General features: G+C 37.8%; 1 protein-coding gene across 1 annotated transcript in view; it reads left to right on the forward strand.

Annotated features, from left to right (window-relative positions):
• The window catches only part of UNC5D (unc-5 netrin receptor D), an 86,921-nt gene extending 62,324 nt beyond the window's left edge, over nucleotides 1-24,597 (forward strand). Inside the window, exons 11-16 of the mRNA XM_075174630.1 lie at nucleotides 7,287-7,455; nucleotides 9,148-9,375; nucleotides 12,759-12,908; nucleotides 18,083-18,247; nucleotides 20,098-20,276; nucleotides 22,546-24,597. Coding sequence (XP_075030731.1) covers nucleotides 7,287-7,455; nucleotides 9,148-9,375; nucleotides 12,759-12,908; nucleotides 18,083-18,247; nucleotides 20,098-20,276; nucleotides 22,546-22,750 — 1,096 coding nt within the window. The 3' untranslated portion in view covers nucleotides 22,751-24,597. The remainder of the gene's footprint in view (nucleotides 1-7,286; nucleotides 7,456-9,147; nucleotides 9,376-12,758; nucleotides 12,909-18,082; nucleotides 18,248-20,097; nucleotides 20,277-22,545) is intronic.
• The last annotated feature ends 510 nt before the right edge of the window (nucleotides 24,598-25,107 follow it).

Consider the following 25,107-nt stretch of genomic DNA (forward strand, 5'->3'; position numbering starts at 1 on the left):
TCTTTTTTACAGCACTGTTCACCTTGGCATCCCTCCCCTTTTCTGTGCTAGATAGAGCTCTACTGCTGCAGGTAGGCCTCTGCGACTAAACAAAACTTCTCACCTCCTGCTGTCACTAAAGGTATGTAATGGTGATTTTAAGGAAAAAAATCATTAAAGCCAGAGTCTTTCCCCATTTAAACCTAGAGGAACATCTAGGTACCTGACGTCAACTTCTAAAGTAGCAAGGTATTCTGTGTCCTTAAACTGTCACATGCTACTCTTCCACACTTCTGAACAACTGCATTTCAGCAGTGACCAAAGCAATCTCTCTACTGGAGGATAAATGACTGCTAAATCTTTTGAGATTGTCAGATGAAAAGTGACAGGGATAATCAAATCTTATTTAATTGAAATAAGCTACTGAAAAGCACTCTATGCTCCCCCTTTTTGAGTTGTTACCAGAAGTCAGCTTCTACGTCTTGTGTGCATCTCTGCAAGTACAAGACCATGTTTTCATCCAGTGAAAAGTGTCCATGATACCTTAAACTCGCTGAGGAACTGGTATGTGGAGATTCTGTAACAGGGCTTGTTAATTCTGTAATGCAGCTTTGTTCCACTAAGGCTTTTCAGTTACATTTTCTGACCTTTTTTTCCTTGCTCTAGCCTAAACTTCTCTTGAATTCATTTCTTCTATTTTTGATGTTGAGTCTTTCTGCTGCTCCTAATTCTGCATGAGGCTGGCAAATTGTAGTTCAGTAAGTGCACTGACAATTTATTGGTCCTACCTTCACATCCAGTCTTAAAAGTTGCAATGAGGCACTCCAAACAATAAAGTTCTTAAATAACTCTCTCAGCCTTCTCAAACTACCCTTTCATAATTTACATTCCAAACAGAGCTAAGTGAATAATCTGTAGTGTATACTTTAATTGATTAATTTAAGGATAATTTCAGGAGACGTTGGTCCCAGGTGAAGTGGTTCATTGATTAAGCCTCATTTTGAGTGCTTGAGGGCTTGTGAGAGGGACAGTTTTTAGAAGTAGTAATCAAGGGCAGGTTTGTACACCTGGAGACAGGAGAGTCAGTTATAGTGTTTTACAGCAGTTATTTCTCTTATCTCCCTCACCTTAAATACACATTCAGCTAAAAACACTGAAAAATTGGTGGGCATATCTGAGGAGAAGTGGAAAGAATGAGGGTGGTGAACAAGTAGCCCGGAGAGGTGGTAGATGCCCCATCCCTGGAAACATCCAAGGTCAGGTTGGACGGGGCTCTGAGCAACTAGATGACTAGGACTAGATGACCTTTAAAGGTCCCTTCCAACTCAAACTGTTCTATGATTCTATGAAAGAAGAAAATAACTGCATATACAGTAAATATTTACATAACTTACAGTAACCCATAGCAAAATGATTGCTGGAATTTTCCTTTAAGAACTAAAAGATACAGAGCTGCCTATAAATTTTAAAGCCTAGAAATATTTTTCAAAACTTAAAGTGAAATCTATTTTTATTTTTTTTCTCCTCTGATATCTGAACTCCTTTGTGAAAACTTTCATATTCCATCCCCATCTGCTGCCATAGGTTTTTGATCATTTTCAATGAAAGATTAAGATATGTTAAAGGAAGGAAGAAAAAAAACCCCAGCTGTTTTATCTGCAAGGGTTCTGCAGAAATGAATTAAAATAGGTTAATTAAAAACAAGCAGCAAATTTTGCCTACTGTTTTCCTTTTTTGTGGGCAGAAGCAGAGGCAGCAAACCAAACCGAAGATTATCACAGGGAGATTTTTCCTTCCTTCTTCTTGAAAGTGAAATTCTATAAAGTGAGACAAAAGCAAACATTCTTCTTTTTTTTTCCCCCATCAAAATACTGTATTTTTCTTCACGTAGTTGAGGCAAGATTAATGTGCCTTTCACCCATATGAACTGGGTGGAATAAACCAGACTTTTCTAGCAGCTGCCGACTGCACTGACATGCAGGGAGCCTTCTCTGTTATTGCCCATGGGCTTCCGTGTTCTGAGGGTGGGAGGAAATGCCAGCAGTTTAGAATTAGTACTTGATTTGTACGTGTGTATGGAAGATGATAGAGAGAAGTACTAAACCACCCTGCAGAACTGCTATACAAGCACATGGTGTGTCATGCAGATATCCCTGAAGTGTAGATGATTGTTCATCTGGACAGGCACAATGCTTGGACGTGGAGGAAGGGTAAAATAGTGGATTAGAGAAAGAGGATAGATTTTCTTTACTTCACAAGTTGAAGATTTATCACCATTAACAATGAAGTAGCTTAAGTTGTAATTTCGGAACGAAACGTTGTCCACATCATATGGTATTCAGTGGAATTTAATTTAATACAAAAGTTAACCAGATCAGTAGATGCATACAAGAAGGAAGTCCTGTGTTGTTCTTGCAGAGATTTGAACTCACCATAATAGGTATGTTACGCATCTTAAATGTGTGTGAGAGAACAAGGATCGTATTGTTCAGATTTAGATTATTTAGGACTAGTGGGTTAGCTGCCACTTCTATTCTAATCTTCATTTAGCTATTGAGGTAGGCTGGTATGAGATATACATCAGAAGACACAGAGGAACAGATATGATATGGGCTCTGATAGAGCTGTGCTGAATTCACTGTCACTTTGTAGTGGGGGAAAAAAAAATCCCTGTCTGTGCACTACAGAATCTGTGATGAGATTATCAGCTGGTTTTGCTGTAAATTGACACAATCCTCTGTGGAATGAAAAACTCATTGTATCCTAAACAGAAATCAAACTCGGGTTTGAAAGTTTTTTAGTGTCTCATCTAACTGAACCAAATCAGTGATGGAACTGGTGGTCCCTCCAAAAAGACACCAAACCAAAACGTCTTAAGGACACATATGTGGGCTTCACTGCATAGATCCTCTAGGATGCTTCTTGCAGCTAGAATTTCCTAAAGAATCGCTGAAGGACTACTTTCAGAGAAAAAAAGCTAAGCTCAACCTTCAAACACCATATGCATGCTTTCATGCTGGCAGAAAGTACAGGTTATTGATGTTTGTGAAAGAAACAAAGCTATTGATTCTGGCCCAAGCGAGAATTAGAGTGAAATGTCTCTTGCCTACTTGCATAATTCTGACTTCATACTTAAGCCAGAAAGACTAAGTGGAGCTGCACTGGAACAGAAAACACTATCTGCTGGTTTGTTCCTTGAACCAGAACGCCTCAAGATGCATCCCTTAAGTTAGTTACAGGCTGCAGCGAATTACAGCTAGTGAGTGGTTCTGTGCAGTTAGAAATTGTCACTTGGTTAACGGGACTGGGATGCATAAATCTCAGCACCGTTGGCTGGGAGATCTTCTTGCTAGTTGTATTCAGCCAAGAATCAGCCAGAGCCTGTAGGTAACTTATATGGAAGGACTCCTCGCCCCTAGGCCATTGTTAACATCCCCCCATCCCGAACTCTCCCCACCAAGGAGGCAGGTCAAGTGTATTTCTTCAAGAAAAGCAAAACAGAATTTCAGTAGATGTGACAGAAGGTCTGTGCAGATGATAGCACCAAAATGCTTCAGAATTCTACTACAGATTGCATGTCCATTCCCAACAGCCTGTTCTTGAACCCCACACGCTCATCACGGAAGAGCTAGCACAAGGTCTAGTGTGTGGCTAATGTCTTTAAAATGCTAGTGCTCCACAACCACCTGCTGCCAGCATAGATGCTTAAAGAGGCTTTAGAAGTGAAAAATAAATAAAAAAAACATACTGCAATCCAATTAGATTGCTATAAAGGAGAGAAGTATTTGCTCGTTGTGGCAGAGTAGCTGGTCTTAGCGGGGTCTAGAAATAAGATGAGAACAGCTGCTACAAAATCACTAGAAGCACTGTCACCTAGCGTAACACCAGCTTTGAACTTTCCTTTTTATTGAGGGAACGTAATACTCTGGTTAAAAAGATTTTAAAATTGTAAGAAAAGGAGATGTTGGAGAGACGCAAGCTGAAAAAAACAGGTTTTAATTTTTGCTCAGCAATAGTGACTATTTGTCTTTCTTTTCCTGGAAAATTTACAGACCTTTGATTTTGATGGATTTGAGGGGACAGATCTGGTTACTGATTTGCTTTACCTTGCAACAATGGGAATATTAAATACTCACATTTGGTAATGTTTCCCTTTCCCGTCTTGCCTAATAAATGGCTCAGAACTGCATGAGAGTCTCAATACCATGTCAGTTATTACACAGAAAGACTCTTGCTACTTGCAACAAGTGTGAGAGTTCATCTAATTAACTGATTTCAGTTCATTTGGCATTAAATAATTCCCAGAACTCCCATATGTTTGTCCAATATGTTCTACAAGGGGAATGATTCTCTAAAAGAAATTAAACAGCCCCTTTCAGACTAGCTTGTCATTGGTCATGCACACACATCCCTGCTATTACTCTCTCTATGATGTGTGCAGTCAGCAATTACACAAAGTGACCCTGGAAATCTGCCAGTGGCTGTGACCAGAGCCTACACTATTTCAGTTACTCTGGCTTTTTCTGTTTTTTTTTTTGTTTTTTTTTTTTGTTTTGTTTTTTTTTTTTTTTTAAAAGAGGTGGGTGGGAGGGACAATCATCGTCTCCCAGTCATCTTTCACATCAACTTTGCTAGGCTGCTACCAGGACACTCCTACCACTATTGACATTATTTCTTTTTGTATTTTGTGTATTTGTGTTTTGTTTCATTCTTGATGCTTGAAAAATTTGAGCTATTTCTGATGGCAATCATCACCAATAGCACAACTAAAACTCTGGATTCATGTCTCCTAAGGGTGTTGTGCTCAAAACAAAATAACCTATATTTTGCTCCCATTATTGAAGATGAATTGTCAAGCTTTGTACTGGAGGTAACATTAGCAAAATTCCACCACCCCCCTCATGTATTTTATGCATTTGCCAGCAGGAGCCACTTGGCAAAGGATGTGTGTGTTGGGAGAGAGATAGCATAGAAATGCACCAACCAAGTTAAATAACTAAGGTTTGACTCGCTCTCTGGAAATACGCTTTTGTTACCCCCTTCCTGCAGCTGCATCAAAACAGAGATAAGGAAGTAGAATGCACCAGCCTTTGCCGAGGTGCAGCAGAGAGGAATCATATGAACTGAATAACTTATTGAAAAATAAATATGTATAAAAGTTGGCTTGAAGGTTTCTAATAATTCAGAGACATTTTTCTTTGTATTTGTAAGTAATGGGATGATTTCTTAAATTAGTTGGACAGAGAGGTGATTTGGAGTAACTGCTGGAAAGTGGTTTTTTTTTTTTAAGGAAATCAAATTACCATTTGTAAAGGGTAGCAGTGGTTGGTGTTAAGTGATGGCATTTTGTGCAAAAACAGTATTTTCCTAGCAATGAAGGAGTTGTGAAAAATTGTTTGTTATTCATAGGCATAAGCAGAAGCAAGTAGTTTTCTGCTTGAACTGTTTGCTTAGAATAGTCATTCTGAATTTGGTTCAACAAAACACACAATCTCTAAACGTGGTACGACTACTGCTATTGCTGAGATGCTTTGCTGCAGCAAGGCCTGCAAGCACCCTCTGCATTGTGCTCTCTACTCTTCCTTCCCACTCTTATGCACTCACTGTTCAAGAGGATCATGGCAGCTACAGCAGAGGCTGTGTTTGTGCTTTGATTTTTTTAGCCTAAGAATCCTACAAACACTTAGAAGCACTGAGGCTTAGGGAGCATTTATTATTATAACACTTGGGGGAAAAAAAAAGCAGAATTGGCCTTTTTTGTTAGCATGTTGTGTCATCTTTTTTTTTTTTTCACTCCAGTCTTCATCTCACAGATAACTGTACATGTAGTCTTTAGTAAGGGATATCACTGAAGTTGGAACTTTTCAAGTCTTTAGCAAGAATGGTGTTTTTAACTGCATTTTCAGAGCACCTACTGCTACAGTTATACTGAGAATGCTACCCCCAGGTGATGTTAGATGGATGTGCAAAGTCAATTTGCAGGATTGGAATCTGATTGATTTAAGTGCAGGGCTACCATAAGTGTGCCTACATGAGAGCTACATTCACTTAAATGTATTATCCAAGTCGGTTTGGGTAACAGAATTTAACAGTATAGCCATGAAGCCCTGGGCTCAGCATAGGCAGTATGGGATGGTTTGGTGCTGCCATGCTGCTGTTGCAAAGCGCTAAGGGCAGTGGTGGTGTTAGCTTGTGACACGGCAGTGGAAGTGGAAGAATCCTAATTCTTAAGCAAGGATTTTCCCCTTATTTATATCTTCGTTTTATTATTATATCATCTTATTTATCTCTTAGTTGAGGTTCTTCCCCTTATTTTTATCTTGGAAACACCATTTGCTTTAATTTTAAGAGTGAACTACATGTCCATTAATTTAGAAGCCAAAAATTGGGATTACAGAACCCAGATGAAGGATTACAGTGTAAAAAAAAAAACAAACAAACAAACCCCAAAAAACTCCCAGCAGGAAAAGATGTTTCAATTGCTGGCTTTCATGTCTAAGGAGTGAGTCTCATCCACTTTGTCACTGGCTCTGCACAGGTGTTTATTGTAAGAGGTAAGGAAAGCACATTTCTGTGGGACAGGGTTAAATTTAGTTTTGAATGAAGGAGAAGAGTCTTGTCAGATACTTCATCTTTATAACTTAGCAAGCAGTTAATCTAACCAAACACAGGTGATTACATTCAGATTAGATGAATCTCTACACTTAAGTTATGCTGATGGGATCTCCATTGACTGTAACATATCAACTTGCAGAGTTCTAAATTTAAGCAAAGAAGTTCTGTCCCTGATGTCTGCTATAAGTTACCTAGCTTGTTCATTCTGCAGAATATAAATGTGTTTTCAAACCAGGGAGATCACACTCAATCTGGAAAAATTTATGAGACTGTGTTTTTAAACCATAATTTGTTTTATCTTCACCACTGTGAAAATATTATTGATGACAGTCTTTGAAGGCAGAATTAGATGCTAATACTACCAGCTGGTGCATAAAGCAAGACTTACTTGCATAGAGTAATTTTAGAGTTGGTTTTGGATTAAGCAAATTGAAATGTATTTTAAAGACCAGAATCCTAAACTGACCAGCCAATGATTTGAGTAAATGTGGCCTAATAGTTCTGTTTCATCTCCAGCTACTGTTTCTACATGAAAATTAGCACAGTAATTGGCTTGCTTATCCTTTTCTGTAACAGGCGAGTGAGGTACTTAGATTTTAACTAAAATATTTTAAAATTTGCCATTAAAGTAAATTTTCACTCCTTATTAAAAAGAGCCTGACAGATGTTATTGTCTTTTCTCCTACACAAAGCCTACAGCCAGAAGGCACAGATGTTCTTCTAGGACCAGAAGTAACTTGTGGGCCCTCAGATTTGTCTGTCAGCACTCCATTTGCCTTGACGATACCACACTGCGCAGAAGTAAATTCAGAGCACTGGAATATTCACTTGAAAAAAAAGACACAGCAAGGAAAATGGGAGGTAAGTTTAGTCTTCTGCTCCCACTTAAAAGGCTGTACTAGAGATGGGAACATGATTACTCTTATTCATGCAGCACAGGTCAAAGATTGATTAAGTGATAGAAACAGCCATCTTAAAGAAACAATTTTAAAAAATAAAAATTTTGCATTTTGTTAAGAAGCAGTTAAACTACTTTTAGCTATTTTACCAAGATGTGCAAAAAAGAGTCAAATTTATGATCTAGCCCACATGACATGAGAAAGTATTCATTTTCTTAGATCACTTAATAATGGAGCCAGTAGCGATTTATTTTTAAAAACATTGTTTTGATAGATCATAGCTACTAAAGAGACTCATGTCAGAATTGATCATCGTATCCATGCCATAATTTATCATGGCAAAAAGAAAGTTATGGAACTGGTTAAAAATATACACTTCAAGTTTAATTTTTTTTTTAACCTAGAAGGATCCTCCTGATCTAAAAATCTTGTCTCTTTGTACATGTCATTTTAATGGCATTCAGTGATCACCCTCTGCTCATAACCTCTGAAGGATCAGTGTACATTAAATGAAATATTTTGCTTTTTTAGTTGAAAGTATATTTTCTAATCCTGATTAACTGGGGAAATTAAGCTTTGTGCAATTGTGACACGGGCATTTAATCATTTGTATCTGTCCACCTGCATTTTTTAAGCCCACTGGCCATCTTCGACTGAAACTGCTTGGTAGGCAGCAGTCTCAAACATATTAAACTTTCTGCATCATCTGCGGAGACAGCCTACTAATAATACTCCTGAAGGGATGGCTAAAGCATGAACCGAACTGTTATTCAACATTACAGAAATCCACACAGGATGGAAAGGTGCTGAATTTCCCAACTATAAAGTGTTCACTGCACATATTACTAGAACTGCAGAACCTGGCAACTAGACAGGAATCCATAGTCAATCAGATTTTATTGCACTGCTGCTGGAACTATTTGGTTCATTGCATTGTGAGGGGAAAAAAACAGTAGTTAAAACATTCATGGATACCGTAACTCTATCCTTTTCCTCCTGTAAACCACTATGTTGTTTGTTGCTCTTGTTTAAAGCGTTTCAAGTTCAGCTTAGTTTTCCTACTTCAGATGCACTCAGTACTCAGTGAGCTCCATCAGTGTTGGTTACAAACACCCTGGAATTAATGAGGAGTGTAACACCAGACTGTAGACTGCTCAGATACCTCATCTAATGATGCTGTAGTGCAGAACTAAGCATGAAAGGCAAAAGAGTGGGATAGGTAGTTTTTTGATGAAGGTAAACATAACTGTAATGGATGTTCTGAAAGGAAGTCAAATACCATCTATTGTTCAACGCTTGCTTATTGACTTTAATCTTCAAGGTAATTTCTTAACTTGACATTGGGGAAAAAAATTAGCTAGAAAGTCAAGAGCACTTGAAAAAAGATGCTAAAATTGCTTACGCATCATTGTTATTATTATATGCTGTACACACTGAATTCTGCACAATATATTGCCATAAATCCTACCCTATTGCTGACTCAGGGCTAAATCGGGAGTATTTACTCATATAGGTAGTCTACTTTCTCCCCTTCCCTGAGGTCAACATGAGTACAGAGTGCGCGGACTGGCTCTCAGAAATACTTTACATTCCAGTTGGATAAAAATAAACAAATAATGTCATGACTCCTATTGTCCTGAATTTCATTTTGCAGGAAGTGATGTCTGTGGAAGAGGAAACTACTTCTTGCTACTGCCTGTTGGATCCTTATGCCTGTCACATTCTCTTAAACAGCTTTGGAACTTATGCTCTTATTGGAGAACCGATCTCTGACTGTGCCGTTCGACAGCTGAAAGTAGCGGTTTTTGGCTGCCTGTCTTGCAATTCTCTGGATTACAATCTGAGAGTATATTGTATGGATAACACACCTTGTGCATTTCAGGTAAATGGTTTCACTTTGTTAATTTGGTTGTAGTTATTTTTCCATAGAATACTAACATTCCTTTATTCCTGAGGACAGTCCCTGGGCAACAGCAATAGTCCAGAATTCAAATGCATGAGAAGACTGTATGTTTTAAATGCCACTGCTGCATGACTTAGAAATAAGTCCCTTAATTTCTCTGCGCTGTGGTTTCATTTGTGGATTTACACTGCAAGAGCTTTAGGACAGCCAAACTGTCTTTCCATTTTTTGCCAGGCAGACGGAAACCCAGCCTGCCCACTTTCTAGACTAACCAAAAATCACGTAGCCATGCTAGCACAGCACAAAGCCACAGCTGATGAGCAAAGGGTGATAGGTTGGGCTCAGTGCCTTGGCTACTACATGGGCACAGGCAGGGCTTGCTTGCCTTTTTTTTAAACAAAAATTAAATTACAATTGTGCATTTCCCCTTAAAGAAAAACCACCAACAACAAAAAACAACCACACAAAACAATCCCCAAGTTGGTGATTAAAATTAGCATGATTTTTCTACATGGTATTCCAAGACAAAACAATGAAATTCACTGGCTTTTGCAGCCTTAGTAAACTCAGAAGCTTTAACAAAACGGTTTTCTTTTGGGAACTGAAATGAAGACAGTTGTGACAGATGAATTTTTGCTTCCTTTTCCTATCGTACAGAATAGAAACATGAATCTTAATGAAGCACGCACTAATGTCTATGTGCTTCTAATAAAAGCAAAGCCACTGAAAGGATTGTTAAAAACTTACAATAGCTTTGTAATTATACCCTTTATAACACTTACACAATTCGTGGGTTACCAGTATTTTTCTGGATGAGTCTGCCTGAAATTCAGAGACCCAAATTCCTTCTTAGGCATTTGTGAACACGTACAAGTAGCTTTGAGTCATACATTCAGTTAATATAAACCTGTACTGTCTGATGCCTTTAGCGACTCCGCATCGGTTATGCCCTGCCTGTATGCATTTAGTATTGTGCAGCAGGTTTATAAAAAATTGTACAAAAATCTTTGGAACTTTTAAATATAGAGAAAAAACCTCCCACAAAATTGTGCAAAACAACTATGAAAGAGGCCTACAAGAGGGAAATGAGATTAATCTTATTCAGAGCAACCATGTATTTTTTTCACGCTGTTTCATACAGCATGGTGGAATCTCTTTCAGCGATTCATTCATGCTGAATTTTACCTTCAGTATATTAAACTTAAAAAACCCACAAAAACCCTCACCCATAGCAGCCTGATTTGGCTGTACCATCTTGTTTCTCAAATTTTTGTGACATTCAGCAAAACAGTGAAGGAGACTGGCGTATTTTTTTCTTAATGCACATTAAAGTGAGTAAGATTTCAAAGTTACTTGTTGCTTTTCTGTAGAAAATTGTTAGAAAAATAATTACCAGTTTTCCACATTCACAGAAACTAGAACAGGGTGTTTGTACATAATGAGACAACTATGTATTTATGAAATTATACTTCCCTTAAAAGCACGCTGCGTCAACTTCATGCTAGTGTAAATATTAAGTGGTGAACATGGAATATACAGGTTTTTTTAGATAAAGTATTGGAGTTGGGATTACCAAGTTTTGTTTGACACTGTTAATCCTTTACAGTGCAGTCCTATATGAGATACAAAGTTCCTTGATTTTTCTCTTTGTCCCTGTGTGAAAACTTACCTTCATTTTCTAACAGATGACTTTGCCCTTTATGCAATTCCTAGTGTGTTGGGAAACTCTTGGCTCTCAAAAGATAAAAGAACCAAGTCCTTTGTATTTTGCTGTAGTCCTGCTGACGCTTGTGGAATTAAGGATCCTATGCATTATTAAAGGTAGAGCAGTATTTCTATAACTATGGTACATTTAAAAAAAATTGCAACATATTCAGGGAAATTTTGGAAATAGTTATGAAATAAGCTACTCCCTTAGCAGTTGAAAATCAAAAACTGAAGTCTCCCTTCTTATTCCTTCTTTCATATAAACCCAGCAATCAGGAGTTAAAACAACCTGAATGCCTGTAAATTGGTTTATAATAGAAATCCATTATTATAGTTTCAGAAAGCTCTAGCAGTCATTATATTTTCAGAAGGTCACAATAATTCCAGCAGCTCTTCCAACAATAACTTTGCTACTGACAAGCACTAAACCTGTTCAATGTACAGAGATTTTATATAATTTATGTGGATAAAAAAAAGTAATTTTGAAAGACTGCTTGCTAGCTGATTTTTAAAGACTTCTGCAAGCTTTCCTTCCTCCCTAGTATTTTTATTGTAACAGTACAGGAATTAAGTACAGGCAGGGGTGGTTTTTTTACTATTTTGTCTTAAATTCACAGAATTATATAAAAATTTAGGTCAGAACAGACCTCTAGAGGGCTGTAGTACAAATTCCTGCTCAAAGTCAGCCCTTCCAAGATTGCTCAGAGTCTTATCCAGTAATTCTGAAAATGTCCAAGAGAGGAGAAATGAACCTGAAGCATTTTGCTTAATGTGTACACTTGGTGTGTTTCTTTCAGTGCTCTTTAAAGCCCTGAGAGTACTTTCTCACCAACACTGCTGTCGACTTAATCTGTAACTGAGCAGAGTATTCACCAGGCATGCCTTATGTTGTCTACCTGCCTTTTAGTCCATTAAGTAAATGTCTCGCTGAGCTTTGTATGTCAAGTGTTTAAGGAATACTAGCGACAACCTGTAGGAGTTTTTTATTCAAAAGCTTAATTAAAATACCAAGGATAGTTGTGTTATTCTAGAACAGAAGAGGGACTAAATTACAATGATGTCACAGTTTAACCAGTTTCCATTTTCCTCTTTGGAGAGAAATAGCTTTACCTGGAAATGGGCTGACATAGGCTTGCTTCCCTCTTCATGCTGATGTTAGAGAGCGCTCTGGGTAATGAACTGCTGGTAAACTCCTCCTTTGTAATAGTGATCCTGTGGGATGCAATAAAATGGTAACAATCAAACATGAGTAACTTTCAGTAAAAAAAACTGGCTGGCTTTGACTTGAAACCCCAAAACGTGAAGACAGCTACTGCTGTGCTGCGATATCCTTGAAGTTTCCTTCTCAAGTGCTGCACTCCTAGTCTGAAGTTATGTGGGTCTTGATACTGAGGTAGCCACCAAGAAAATTCAGTGTCACAAGGACCATCATTACGTACACGGAAATAGAGCTGACAATGCCTAACCATACTTTCAACTCCAATCGTGAAATATAAATGCCAATGCCCATCATCTGGCCCATGAGAGAAATACTCCACTGCTGTACCCTGATAATGCTGTAGGTGAACTAGGCACCTTTCATAAAGATGAATTTTCATTAGATTTGGTATTTGTTCCTAATACTGAAAAACTTCTTTCCTCCTCTGTCTTTGCAGGAAGTGGTTTCAGATGAAAGACTCCAAGGAGGACAATTACTGGAGGAACCAAAACTTTTGCATTTCAAAGGGAATACCTTCAGTCTTCAGATATCTGTCCTTGATATCCCTCCTTTCCTTTGGAGAATTAAACCATTTACTGCATGTCAGGTACTTGTCAATTTTATTTGTTTACATCTGAATTCAGAGGAAGTAAGAATTTTCACTGGTACAGTCATAACCCAGATAAGACAACGGTCCCCTTCATTTTTGAAAGGTGTGGGTTTAATCTCTTGAGTATGCCACAAAATGCATTGCCTTAAGATTTCGACAAACACAGATTTCATATATAACAGAATGCTTTACATTTTTCATTTTACAAAAATGCAAGCTTGTACTTTTCCTCATTTCAATTACCTCCAGCGAAGGCCTATATTCTTGTTAAAATTTATCACTCATGAAGATATTTTTCATATCTTTGTCATTCCGATTTCGATGTAACTATGAATGTATGGCTGAAAATGACATTTAAATTAAGCATTTAAATGTCATGAGTTCAAATTACAGCACGTATATACTAAGAATTAGAATTGAGGAAGAGCAAATTATTTTTTCTGTACTACATTAATTTTTCTGTACTACATTAATTAAAGAGGTTGTTGAAGACAGGAAAGTAAAAATCAAAACAAAAGAAGAATTTCTAAGTATATTGGTTACTGGAAATTACAAGCAATGTGCTGGCACATAGAGTGGGCTGGTCTTTTAAAATAGAGAGCTTAATTAGATTATATAATCTCCCTTTTCCCAGAAGCATATAGAGAGACAGTTACCTATCATTCAGCATTTTGGCAAAAAAATTGTTCTAAATGTTATCGCCATGTTCTCCAAAAGATGAGTGTAATCGGCTCTGGAACTCATAAACCCTGATCTATATCCAGATAAATTCCTATATCATTAAGAATATAAAGGATAATTTATGCAACAACTTAAGAACGGAAAGAAACCGCATCATTTTCAGCTTCATATGAAGAACTGCTTGCTTTTAAGTGTTTTGTTTATTCTACTCACTTAATTGCATTTTAAAAGACAAACTGATCAGTATTAGGATGTCCCACTACTGTATCAAATACCTATCAAAACTAGTACCTTCCTGAGCAGTAAAAAAAAATCATGGGAGTTTTCTCTTAATACAACAAATTGAGTTTTGCCTCAACCATAGTATAAACACAGCTCCATACTGTGATTAATTTGTTGTCTCTTGATCCCTTGTCCAATCCTAGAGAATAAAACTGCATGATAGACTAAAATTCAACCTCAAAGTGCCATTTAGAAAGAGTCTGTTTCATGAAAACTGCTTCCTAATAACCATTCGATGGATTTGAACTAAATATATGTAGCATTATCTTATGTCAATCTCTTCTGACAGAAGGCAGACAAAACACCTTCCACAGGCCCATCATGCAGAATGTGTACAAGAGAAAAAAATCAGGAAAGTTTTAATTGAACTTGTCTTGCCATGGTGACTGCTTCAAGAACACCACATTACTTTGGTGAAAAATTCCCTAGACTCTTCTTGCAGCAAAACAACTTCTTTAAATAGCTCTACTAATAGAATATAAAACTGTTCAGAGATGAACACTTTCACTCCCCCATATTGGACACAGTAGAAATTACTGTTCATATTGTTTGCCAAGACTATTGCAGAAAGGCATTGCAACTACCTAAGGAGAAACAGACCCTAAGAACCCAAATAACAATGTGGTATGATAAATTAGAAAAATGGCCTGCAGAAAACAATACTTGCCATGCTGTCTGCCAACAACTTTGCTGATAACCAAAGTAAGAGGTTTTGCTACTCTAGCCTCCATGTTTCTTTGTAGTTAAGAATTCGGGGAAGATTATTTCTGGCTGATAATTTCCGTAATGTTGTTATTTCTTTGGGGCGTTACCTCCTTTGCTGGTTATGAGTCCCTGGTGCAGGCAAAATTCTGAGAGTGACTCAGAGGCCTCAAAATATTTTGTGTGCGGTTCAGCACTTTTCTTAATGCTGTGTACAACTTCTATGAATAAATATATTGCTTATGGTATAAATATATTGCTTATGGTATATTAAACTCAGGCATTTTTGTTCTCTGTTGGCAAGTAATAGTCTAGAGCTTCCAGTCAAAACTGAACTGCAGGGTGCTGTGAAAACAAGACATGATAGCCAATGCAAATTTCTCTATATTAATCTTCACGCGTTGCAAGGACCTCACTTCGCTAAATCTAATGCAAGTGGCATAGTCCAAAGTAGCTATTAAATTTATTGCTGCAAGATAAAAACAAAAAATAAGAAGTCACATGAGGGACCCATAACCCACAGAAGAATGCTTAAGTGCTGAGCTTGCTTTAAGGCAGGCATAGAGTGGCAGACCTGCTGGAGATTTGGATCATAGCAGGCACATTACCCATTCTCTCAGCAGCCACTCAGGGTTAAAAACAGGCATGTGCAAAACCTCTGCTGACAGAATGGTCCGACACAGTGCGATACTGAAGCCAAACAAATATTTACATTTTATAGTTGAGTATAGTTTGGATGACTTGGACAGCTGAGAAATATAATAATTGTTTCTAACAGAAACTGCAGAACAACTTACACTGGCTTTGTATTTCCCTCTCAGTGAAGTGTTTTGTGAAATGTCCCAACTCTGTTGACAGCTCTGATTTGGTTCCAGCCTCTTTATATATAAAAGAATCTTTTTCTTCATGTGGAGTTTCCTCCAGTGTTTGCTTGTTTTCTGTCCTACGTACCACACTTTAAAAAACAAGCTGGCTGTTCTGGTTGTCAAGAACAACTGAAAAGAGCCTATTCCATAATTGTCTATTTGGTCCACCAAATGAAACCGTTATCAGATAGTACGATGAGGAAAGATTTATGTTAATGATTTCTCAGATAAGTAAAGATCCTGCTTCAAGGCTTAAACAGATGAATAAATCATCATGTAAAACTGTGGCATAGAAGCAGTTAGTGGCAGGTGGTAGTCAGAATTTCTCTAGACTATGCTAAGTGCATTTGTTTGTCCTGGCCATCCTGCAGGAGCAGATGCTGAGTGCTTGGCATCCTTCCCACCATGTTCACAAGTAACTAGGGGTAACCCTTAAAAACCGGTTGGGTGTTAGAGCAGGAAGAGGCTGTGACAAGCATGTTAAGAAGCCAGACAGGCACCTTTGGGGGTTAAAAGCAGCTGTCTTCCTAGCATCTCGTGTCTCTTGGAGGATCCAGTGTCTGTCTGTAGCTATGAGATGATTTACATTCCCTCTGTCTGCTAGGAACTTAATTATAAAGGGAGAATGAAACGGAAAGCATTTCTGGAATACTTTAAACACTCATCGTTCCACCATGCTTTGCCCCCCTGTATTATGTTTCATGTAATTCTTTTCAGCTGAGTGATTCTTCCTCTCTGAATGAAAGCAGAGATGATTACTCTGGAAAAATCTAATTACAGTTCCTCCACTTCTAATATTTTGCTAATGTTTTCTTTATCGCTGTTGGTATCTTGCTACTGCTACCAACTCAGGATCTAAACGCAGAGCTTATCATTATCACTTAGTGCATCATTACAGATCGTCTGAGACACTCTTAAGAAGCAGTAAACTGCATATCAGCCACGCGAACAACGATACTCTCCTTAGTTTTAGTCTTGACTGTACTTTAAAGAATAGGGTGAGGCTGATCCTTGAGGCTGTACATTCTCAGGTTACCAGTGCATAGCTAATTTCTTCAGGGACATAGAAAAGATCATGACCCAAGTCCAATAAAAATTGCTTATAGCAAGACAAGAATGAAGAAATGCACGTTTTCTGAGCTGTAAGCTCTTAGGTGAGCTTCCATATATAAACCGATCATAAGAGTTAAGTGCATGGTTTACTTGATTTAAACAGCTAATTATGACAAGTGACAGTTGGTAGGTCACTCAGTTATAACTATCAGTATGAAATACTGAAGGAGTTATAGCTGCCTATAGGCAGCACATTTTATGTCCTTGTCTGTGTTATTTATTAACCCTTTATAAAGCTCTGAAAAATGCAAGCAGAATGCATGCCCAGATTAAATTTGCATATAGCAATTACTGTATTTTCTTTGAAGGATCAGCTTCACATGCCGTTCAAGTAAATTCTAAAATTTAAAAATAGTGTGTGAAAAAGGGACAGAGTAATTGAAAATTCATAATCCTCCTCTAGAAAAATGAATGTAAAAATCTTTAAACTAGTTTTCTCGTGTTAGAATAATTGCTCATTGAAGCTGTTTAATTCTGTCCCATAATCATATGCATGAACGCTAAGATATAATAGAATGAAATATTAATATCAGTCTTTTTTTCCCTTTTACATTATTCTCCAGGTTGCCAATTCTACAGTATTTTCCAGTATTTTGAAATTAATAGAGAACGTTTGGTTTAATTGTGTTTACTACTTACATGCCTTCACGGCTACAGTGTCAAAGAACCATAGTGGGTCTATAGCTGATGTTAGTGTGGAAATAAATAAAAAAAAACCCACCACCGTGTTCTGAAAGCGTAAAGAGAGGAGACCAGTACCAGAACTTTGGTATTTAGAAAGTAATCATAAAACAGAGGTTAGCTGCCCCCTATGTACTTCTCCTGTCTATTTCCATACGTTTTTAGGAACCCAAAGCAACCAGAGATGCCAGAAATCTCTGATGATTAATTGCTGCAGTTGTCTATATAGCATTTGATGAGGGCATTCATCCCATAAACTGTCCCTGGCTGAAGTAGAGGAGTCACTGAAAGTAGTCACAGAATATAACAGGATGAAACTAAGAAGTAAAACTGAGACTGACCAGTGATGTGCAGTGGGCTGCACGTGACTACCCAGGCAGGTGGGTGTTTTTAAATTCGGATGGACCGTAAATATAGAAAATATGCTGTCATGCTCTATGCTGCATTAACGTACAGAGGAGGTATGGTTATTGATGGGAAGTTCCTTTTTTCGGATTCTGTAGTACAAGGTGATGGCAAGGAGTCACAGATTAGAGTAAGAGTTCCGATCCCTGCCTAGGAGGAGTAAGTAAAGTGCATCTTTCCTAAGTTTCATTTTCAGATGAGTCTCTCTCATCATTTGTGTCACTGAATGAAATTTAAGGTTTCAGTAAATGCAACATCTTAGTATTTATCAGTTGAATCGTCATTTATTAGTTTTGTCCTACTTTGCGTTTGCAGGGATGTTAGTAAAAAAGCAGTTGCAGAGAAAAATCATGGATTTATTTCCTATTTTGCGATTGTCACAGCTTCTCTCTCTTTCTCACGCCTGTTTCCCTGTTCTTGTGGGATACGTTTCTCTCATAGGAAGTCCCGTTCTCTCGCGTGTGGTGCAGCAGCCAGAAGCCGCTGCACTGCGCCTTTGCACTGGAGCGCTACACTCCCGCAACTACACAGCTGTCCTGCAAGGTCTGTGTCCGGCAAGTCAAGGGTCATGAGCAAATCCTGCAGATCCAGACATCCATTCTAGAGGTAAAGCGTTCTCTCTCTTTTTCGTTTTGTTAAGTTGGTGTGTAGTATGAGATATGATCCCTCCCCATTTTTGTCCTTTCTATCTCTGTGTAGTTTCTTATGCCCTGTTCAAAACTGTAACAAGTATATAAAGCCTTACAGATTCCATTTCTGGCAGAAATCAAAGTACAGAGATTCTACAACACTAAAAATAATTTATATTTGAGTTGGTGGTAATAGTTTTCTTGCAAAAAGTTTTTGAATAGCTTGCAGAGCACTGAGAGTTGAAAATAGATGGATTGCCTGCATGCTGTTAGGCCACTGACTATTCACTCATTAGAGCATTTTTGTATACACAGAATGTCTTGCAAGGACTGTCGCTTTGCTCCCAGGTGAAAGAAATCAAACGTAGTCAAGCAAGCTGGTGATGTGTCCTACAGCAATGAAAACTTCGGCTGCTTTTTTAGATTATTGAGCATTTTTGTTGATTAATCCAGATAAATACTTCTGGATTACGGATATATGCCCATTGCTAAATGCACTATGCAGAGAATGCAGCAACTAAATAAGAAAACCACAAACATCATTCTGTATAAAAACATGCTCAGAATATGGCCAAGCGTTTTTCCAGGTCTTTATTGTTATTTCATAAAAAACTTCTGTCATTCTCTATATATCTCACTACAATGTTGCTGCTGCCTTTGTTTCCCTCTATCTCATTTTTTAAAGGGACCTATCTGTCCACAAGTCCCCAGAGCATGTTACAATTCTGTCTTTAAATGAATTTGCTAGTATGGAAGGCTTTCTCATGCCCATCACAAAAAGTGATTGAAGAGTGAGGATAATTTGACTGTAAAATAAATACATAAATAACAACTGAATACTTGAATTGCTCATTGCTTTACAATTCCCTGAACTAAGCAGGTAGCAGTAGCTTATCTCACATGTGCAGGGTATGAAAATCTACTATTGTTTTGCATATTTAATTTAAACAGTCAGACCATGCGATATATCTACAGCACCACTGTTACTTTGCTGGATGACTTTTGGGATGTGTTAAAAATATTATATGAAGAGACTATAGTGTCATTGTTATTTAATATTTACGCTGCGTTGCACTGAAACAAACAATGCATGGAAATGTTACTCTATTAGACAAGAGTGGTATAATTTCATAGGAAAAGAATGGGCCAGATTCAGAAAAAGACCTGGATTCCAAAGGATTTTTAATAGGGAAGAACTGAGGTACTTGTAGAATTTAGGTGTTTTTAAAAAATCACAAATGAGGGATTTATGTGTCCATATTTTATTGCTTGAGCAATTAAAAATTTAGAAACCCATATGCTTTTGTGGCATTCCATCTACCAATCACTGCTCTATTGGACTTCATCTGTAACACAAAAATAAACAAAAAGAGGAAACCTGTAGAAGGAAAATGACACTATTTTAAATGTTTTTATACATAGGTGCTTGTGATGTTCTAGAAGTTCCTTCACAAATCAGAGAAATACCTCTTAGCTATTTCTGTTGTCAATTCTACAAACTATAGCTGGAATCTCAGGCTCGGGTTTGATTCTTTCTTCCTCCAAAAGCAGACTTGCTACAATAGGTATATGTAGACAGCCTCACTGCAGGTAGATCCCTGCATAACAAGGCAGCAAAAAGAGTACAGAACTGTCTGCACTCACAGCTGTTCTCATTCTGAAGAGGCTGTGCACAAATCCTGTCTCGGTTCCCCGTTTCTAAACAGGAGCGTGCGATAGGACTCTTGGTGTTACTCTGTTACTACGCTGAAGAGAGCCACCTACAGACCCAAGGCAGACAGAAAGCCTGATGCCCTCATTAACTGCTTGCTTTTATATTCTCTGTAGAATGAAAGAGAAACCATCACTTTCTTTGCACATGATGACAGCAACTTCCCTGCACAGATGGGTCCAAAAGCATTCAAAATCCCCTACTCTATTAGACAACGAATCTGTGCCACATTTGACACACCCAATGCCAAAGGCAAAGACTGGCAGATGTTAGCACAAAAAAACAGCATTAACAGGTAATGGAAGGTAATTTTGAAAGGTGAACATTTACATATGCAATGGAAATAATTTGCTGCTGTTATGGTTTTTTTTTTATTTATTTGCTGGTATTAAAGATGTGTGCCTAGTAATTAACATACTTACTCTAAAGGATAAGCTCTAGTTCATACATTCTTTTATGTACGACTAGCTGCTGAAAACAGGAACTGCTTTCTCCTCTGAACAAACCCGTGAGCCCTGTCCCACCTGATGTTTGCCTCCAAGTTCAGTTTCTTTGTTCTGGACCGGACCTTTTCTTTGTACACCCCCAAGGGTCTTGGGAAAGTACCAGAGTGTAGAAGGATTTGGCACTGTTGTGTACTATGCAAGCAGTGGTTTAAAGGACTTAGGAGGTTGCATGTTCTCTCAAAAAAATCATATTGCCTGTTGCCTTGGCTTCTATCTATGTATTTTGTATTCCAAAATGAATTACACATTTTGCAGATTTGATTTTTTTTTTTTTAAAGGAAAAACCGTATTTAAAAAAGAAAGTCATGCTCTACTGTTAGGAGTAACAATATTATGATTATTAAAACTGAAAGATGCTGTAAAAACTAATTTACTACTTATTTTGCTTTTCCGCTTGGCTAAATGAAATTGGTGGAGGCAGTTCACTCACAGAAATATTTTCTGATTGTCACAAATGCCATAAATATGTTCCCAAGAGGGTAGAGGAATACTTAAATCAAGCAAAATAATTTTTCATTGACTTGTTGCTTTGCATGGGAATCTCAATAAACCACATCTGAACCAAAGAAAAAAGTAATTTATAGTCTTGCAGCAGTGAGAGAGTCAGAAAATTCTGCTTTACTTATCAGCATTCACTACCTATTGTCAGGCACTTTAATCTCCCCTGGTTTCCGTTCCTCACGTGAGGAGGAAGCTGGAGAAGACGTCTTCTTTCTCAGGAAACTGAGAGACAGTGTACTAAGGAGATTACCACTGCCTTGTGTAAGACTAAATTTATGATAGCCCTTTAACTTTTGATTCTCTGTTGGAGACACCTGGTAAGGTCTTTGCAATATCTATTTTTATAAAACCAAATTCATAGATAGAAAAAGGAAGTTGTTGAGCAGCTTAAACAACCCAAAATGTAGTTATAAAACCAGATGGTAGAGCATAAATTCTTGACTTCATAGATTTCCACATATCTGTTACACAGCATAATCCATTAGTGTCATCATAATATTTCCCCCATCTATTTCAAAATATAGGCCACTGCCATACTAGTAGTTGTGTTGAAGTCAAGGTATTACTTGCCAGGAGGAACAGCCTGGCTTTAGTTCCTCAGTTTAGACAGTAATCTGTTCTGACGGTGCACTGAAACTATTCATATCGTTGCGACAAGGAACTTCTTCAAAGCTGGGATTGTGCTACAGGCACACATGCACAAACTGTTCACTGCCTGTTAGCCTTCGATCACCAGTAGAGATGAATGTACTGAGGAAAGGCAATCAGTGAAGCTTGAGGAAAAAAAATGGTATCTGCCAGTTTTTTACTGACGGGTAACAGTCCAAAAATGGTTTAAGAAACCAAACGATAGCATTCAAGTCCAAATTTCCTTTTCTACGCTACAGGTTTATCTGTTTCTTCCTGTATTTATAGGTATGTATCTCTATGTAATACATGACATTTATGCTTATGAATGTGAAGTTAATATATTTATTCCGATGATTATGTCCAAAGCCCATAAATAGAAGGAGTTATAGGGTAATGTGTTTAAGATAAACACTTTGTTTTACCAAATTCTTTGCAAATACCACCCCTACAAAGTCCTAAAACCTATATATTAATAAAATAAAAATTTACAAATTAAAAGATGTCATATCTTCACATCATCACAAGCATCAATTTCAGTTATATAATTCCTCTCCCTGACAAATACTTGCTAAATTTACTAATGATACTTTCCAGAACTGACTTGTTTTCTAAATTATATAGGATGGTACTGCTGGCCAGCATTTATGTACCTCAGAATACACAAGTCCCTTGTTCATTCTACCTCTGCTAAAGTGAGCAAGTGAAGATTATTTGAAGAATAAATGCACCAGTGTGTGTCCTCTTGAGGGGTCCCTCCACTCATCTCATCTCGGTCTTGCTGAAGGTTTTTTGTTTTTTTGTTTTTTTTTTTTTTTTTAAACACATCTGTAGTGCTAGGCACAACAGAGGGCACTTTCACATTCATGGTAGCTACAGTATATACTGTTCCTCATCCTTTTTGTTTCACCTTTTTCTCCCCTCCTTTAGGAATCTCTCCTATTTTGCTACACAAAGCAGTCCATCTGCCGTCATTCTGGACCTCTGGGAAGCCCGACATCAATGTGATGGCGACCTTGACTCCCTAGCCTGTGCCCTGGAAGAAATAGGAAGGACACACTCCAAAATCTCAGACATAACAGAAACTGAGATTGAAGAGCCTGACTTCAACTACAGCAGACAAAATGGACTTTAGTCACTTTTTTCCATTCAAGAACTGATGGCCAGCTTTGACTATGACACTAGAGAATCCCTTTGGCAGGGAGGAAATAAGGGTTTCTGCACACTGTGTGTATGGAAACAGACACTCATTTCCACAATGCGGTTTTCAGTTGGAGGAGCAGAAGAAGCCCTATTAAAAATCATCTCAGTAATAAGGAAAATACGAGCTTCTCCCTGTCCTCTCTCATTTAAAATTCACGTTTTAATGTCAAAAACAAACCTATACATCTGTCATTCCTGGGGCAGGAAGCAGTAAGATACAGAGCCATAAAAGGTAAATATGATGACATAATGTATTTAGGAAACAGTAATGCTAATATAATGCCTAGTGAAAATCAGCAAATATGATATTGAATATTTAGCACCACTAGAGGTTAATCCTCGTCTTCTTGGGGCCTTGACTCGCCTTTGTCCTGCATCTCTAACTTACCACACTGAAAGAGTGGGTTTAAAAGGTCATTTGGTAGCATCATGTTGTCACTTTGTATCAGCTACAGAAAAACTGAAAATCTGGCCTTACCCTGTTCAGGTGTTAGAAGATCTCCTAACTATTTAATTGATATCATGTGTATTCCAAATGATTTGGTTTAAAAATTCAATCACTTAATGAATGTACATTTGCTGCAGAGCTTTCCTGCCTATTCTGTTAACAAAATAACAGAACAAAACCCTTCTCTGTGAAATTAGTGCGTGTATGAGAGAAATTTTCTAAAGTTCTCGGTCTGCAAACTTTCACTTAGTCAAAAAATGTTTCTTTGGGGGTGGATTTAAATAACCAAATAAAACACAGGAAATTGCCAGCCCTATTTTAGCAAGTTTACACATTTTTTTTATCACTTCATGTTCTGGAGCCAAACTAAAAACTAAAGGTGAAGTCAATCAGCACAGCTTAATTTTGGTTTAGTTTCAGATTGAAACAATAAACCCCACATGGTACTGCCAAAAATTGGCTTGAGTTCATTGTACAATTTGGAAATTTCACAGGATATAAAGCTGGCTGTGTATACTAAACTTGGTTTAGTTACAAACATACTGCATTTACCACCAAAACCAGAATCTAATTAGAGAATTCTCCTCATTTTTTATCCATTTCATAGAAAAATGCTAATTTATTACTTCAACTGAACCAAAAAGAGAGCTGTCACTGTGAGTCAGTGTCCTACTGGAACTGGTACTGAGCCAAATTTAACCATTATTTTTACTCATGTATTCTTTAAAATTGGCCAAAGTGCTCATTAGCTCTGATGAGCTAGGCTATCAGTTTTGCTGATAGGAACACAATCCGTATAAAGCAAGAACACAAACAAAACTTTAGGAGCTTTATGGAAATGCAAGAAATTGCAAACAAGCATTCTGGGTTTTTTTTTACCCCCGTATTTGTCCGAGAGCAGCATGACAGGCCACAGGGTAGGGACTCTGTGTGCAAATCTGTAACAACCTGAAACTATTCCTTTACCTAGGATTCCAGTTTTGAAAAGTATGATGAACAACTCTTGCTATAAGACTTTGCTTGTTCTTGCTGATCTGAAATTGCAAATTTCATTGCTTTCCCAGCTCAGCAGGCTGGAATACTCTTAGACTTCCCCAAACATTTTCTGCACTTTACTATTTCATGCAGCCTGACATGCGAGTTCCTGTTTGCAATAGGAAATCATAATGGCTGCAAGCATATTTAAGACTGAGACAAAAATACCAGCTTATTTGGCAGCAAGCTGTCACTGTTTTCAGCAGCACATGGTTCTATCTGTGTTTGAATTATATTTCTAGTGACTTCCAGTCCTCCTCCTCAGAAACCTGTTCTTCATTGGACAAAATGTCATGAATTAAAAAAAAAAAGGGACTGACATCCGCAGAAAAGCGGTGGAGTTTTAGTGAGCTGTCGTTGTCTGGGAAACCAGCTACAGTCACTTTCCAGCAGTTAATTTGTTCTCAGCTTCTCCTCAGATGCAGTTTTAATTTTCCAACTAGCTTAGGTTAGCTACCACAACAAAGACCTAAGTACTACCCTGCAGGTGATGTAACATTCATGTCATTCCAAGCTGTATGTATTTTATCCTCCTGTTTTCCAAATATATGTGAGCTACACACAGCATATGGGGTCAAAAAGAGCTGCTATATGGAGCTCAGACCTTAAAGCTTTTTCTCAGGAAATGCACAGTGTTTACTTTCAAGGCTTGGGTAGCTTTGAAAAACCTCCATGTAACAGCGACACCCGACTCTGCCTACTGAATGTGCGGTAAAGCCTATAGAGAGAAAAACCAGAAGCTGTCTAGACTGACTTCTTCCAAAGTACATCTGAAAGGGCCTTCAGACTGAAAGGATCTGGGTTGT

The sequence above is a fragment of the Calonectris borealis genome, chromosome 27 (assembly GCF_964195595.1).
Source record: "Calonectris borealis chromosome 27, bCalBor7.hap1.2, whole genome shotgun sequence".
Classification (NCBI taxonomy): Eukaryota; Metazoa; Chordata; class Aves; order Procellariiformes; family Procellariidae; genus Calonectris; species Calonectris borealis.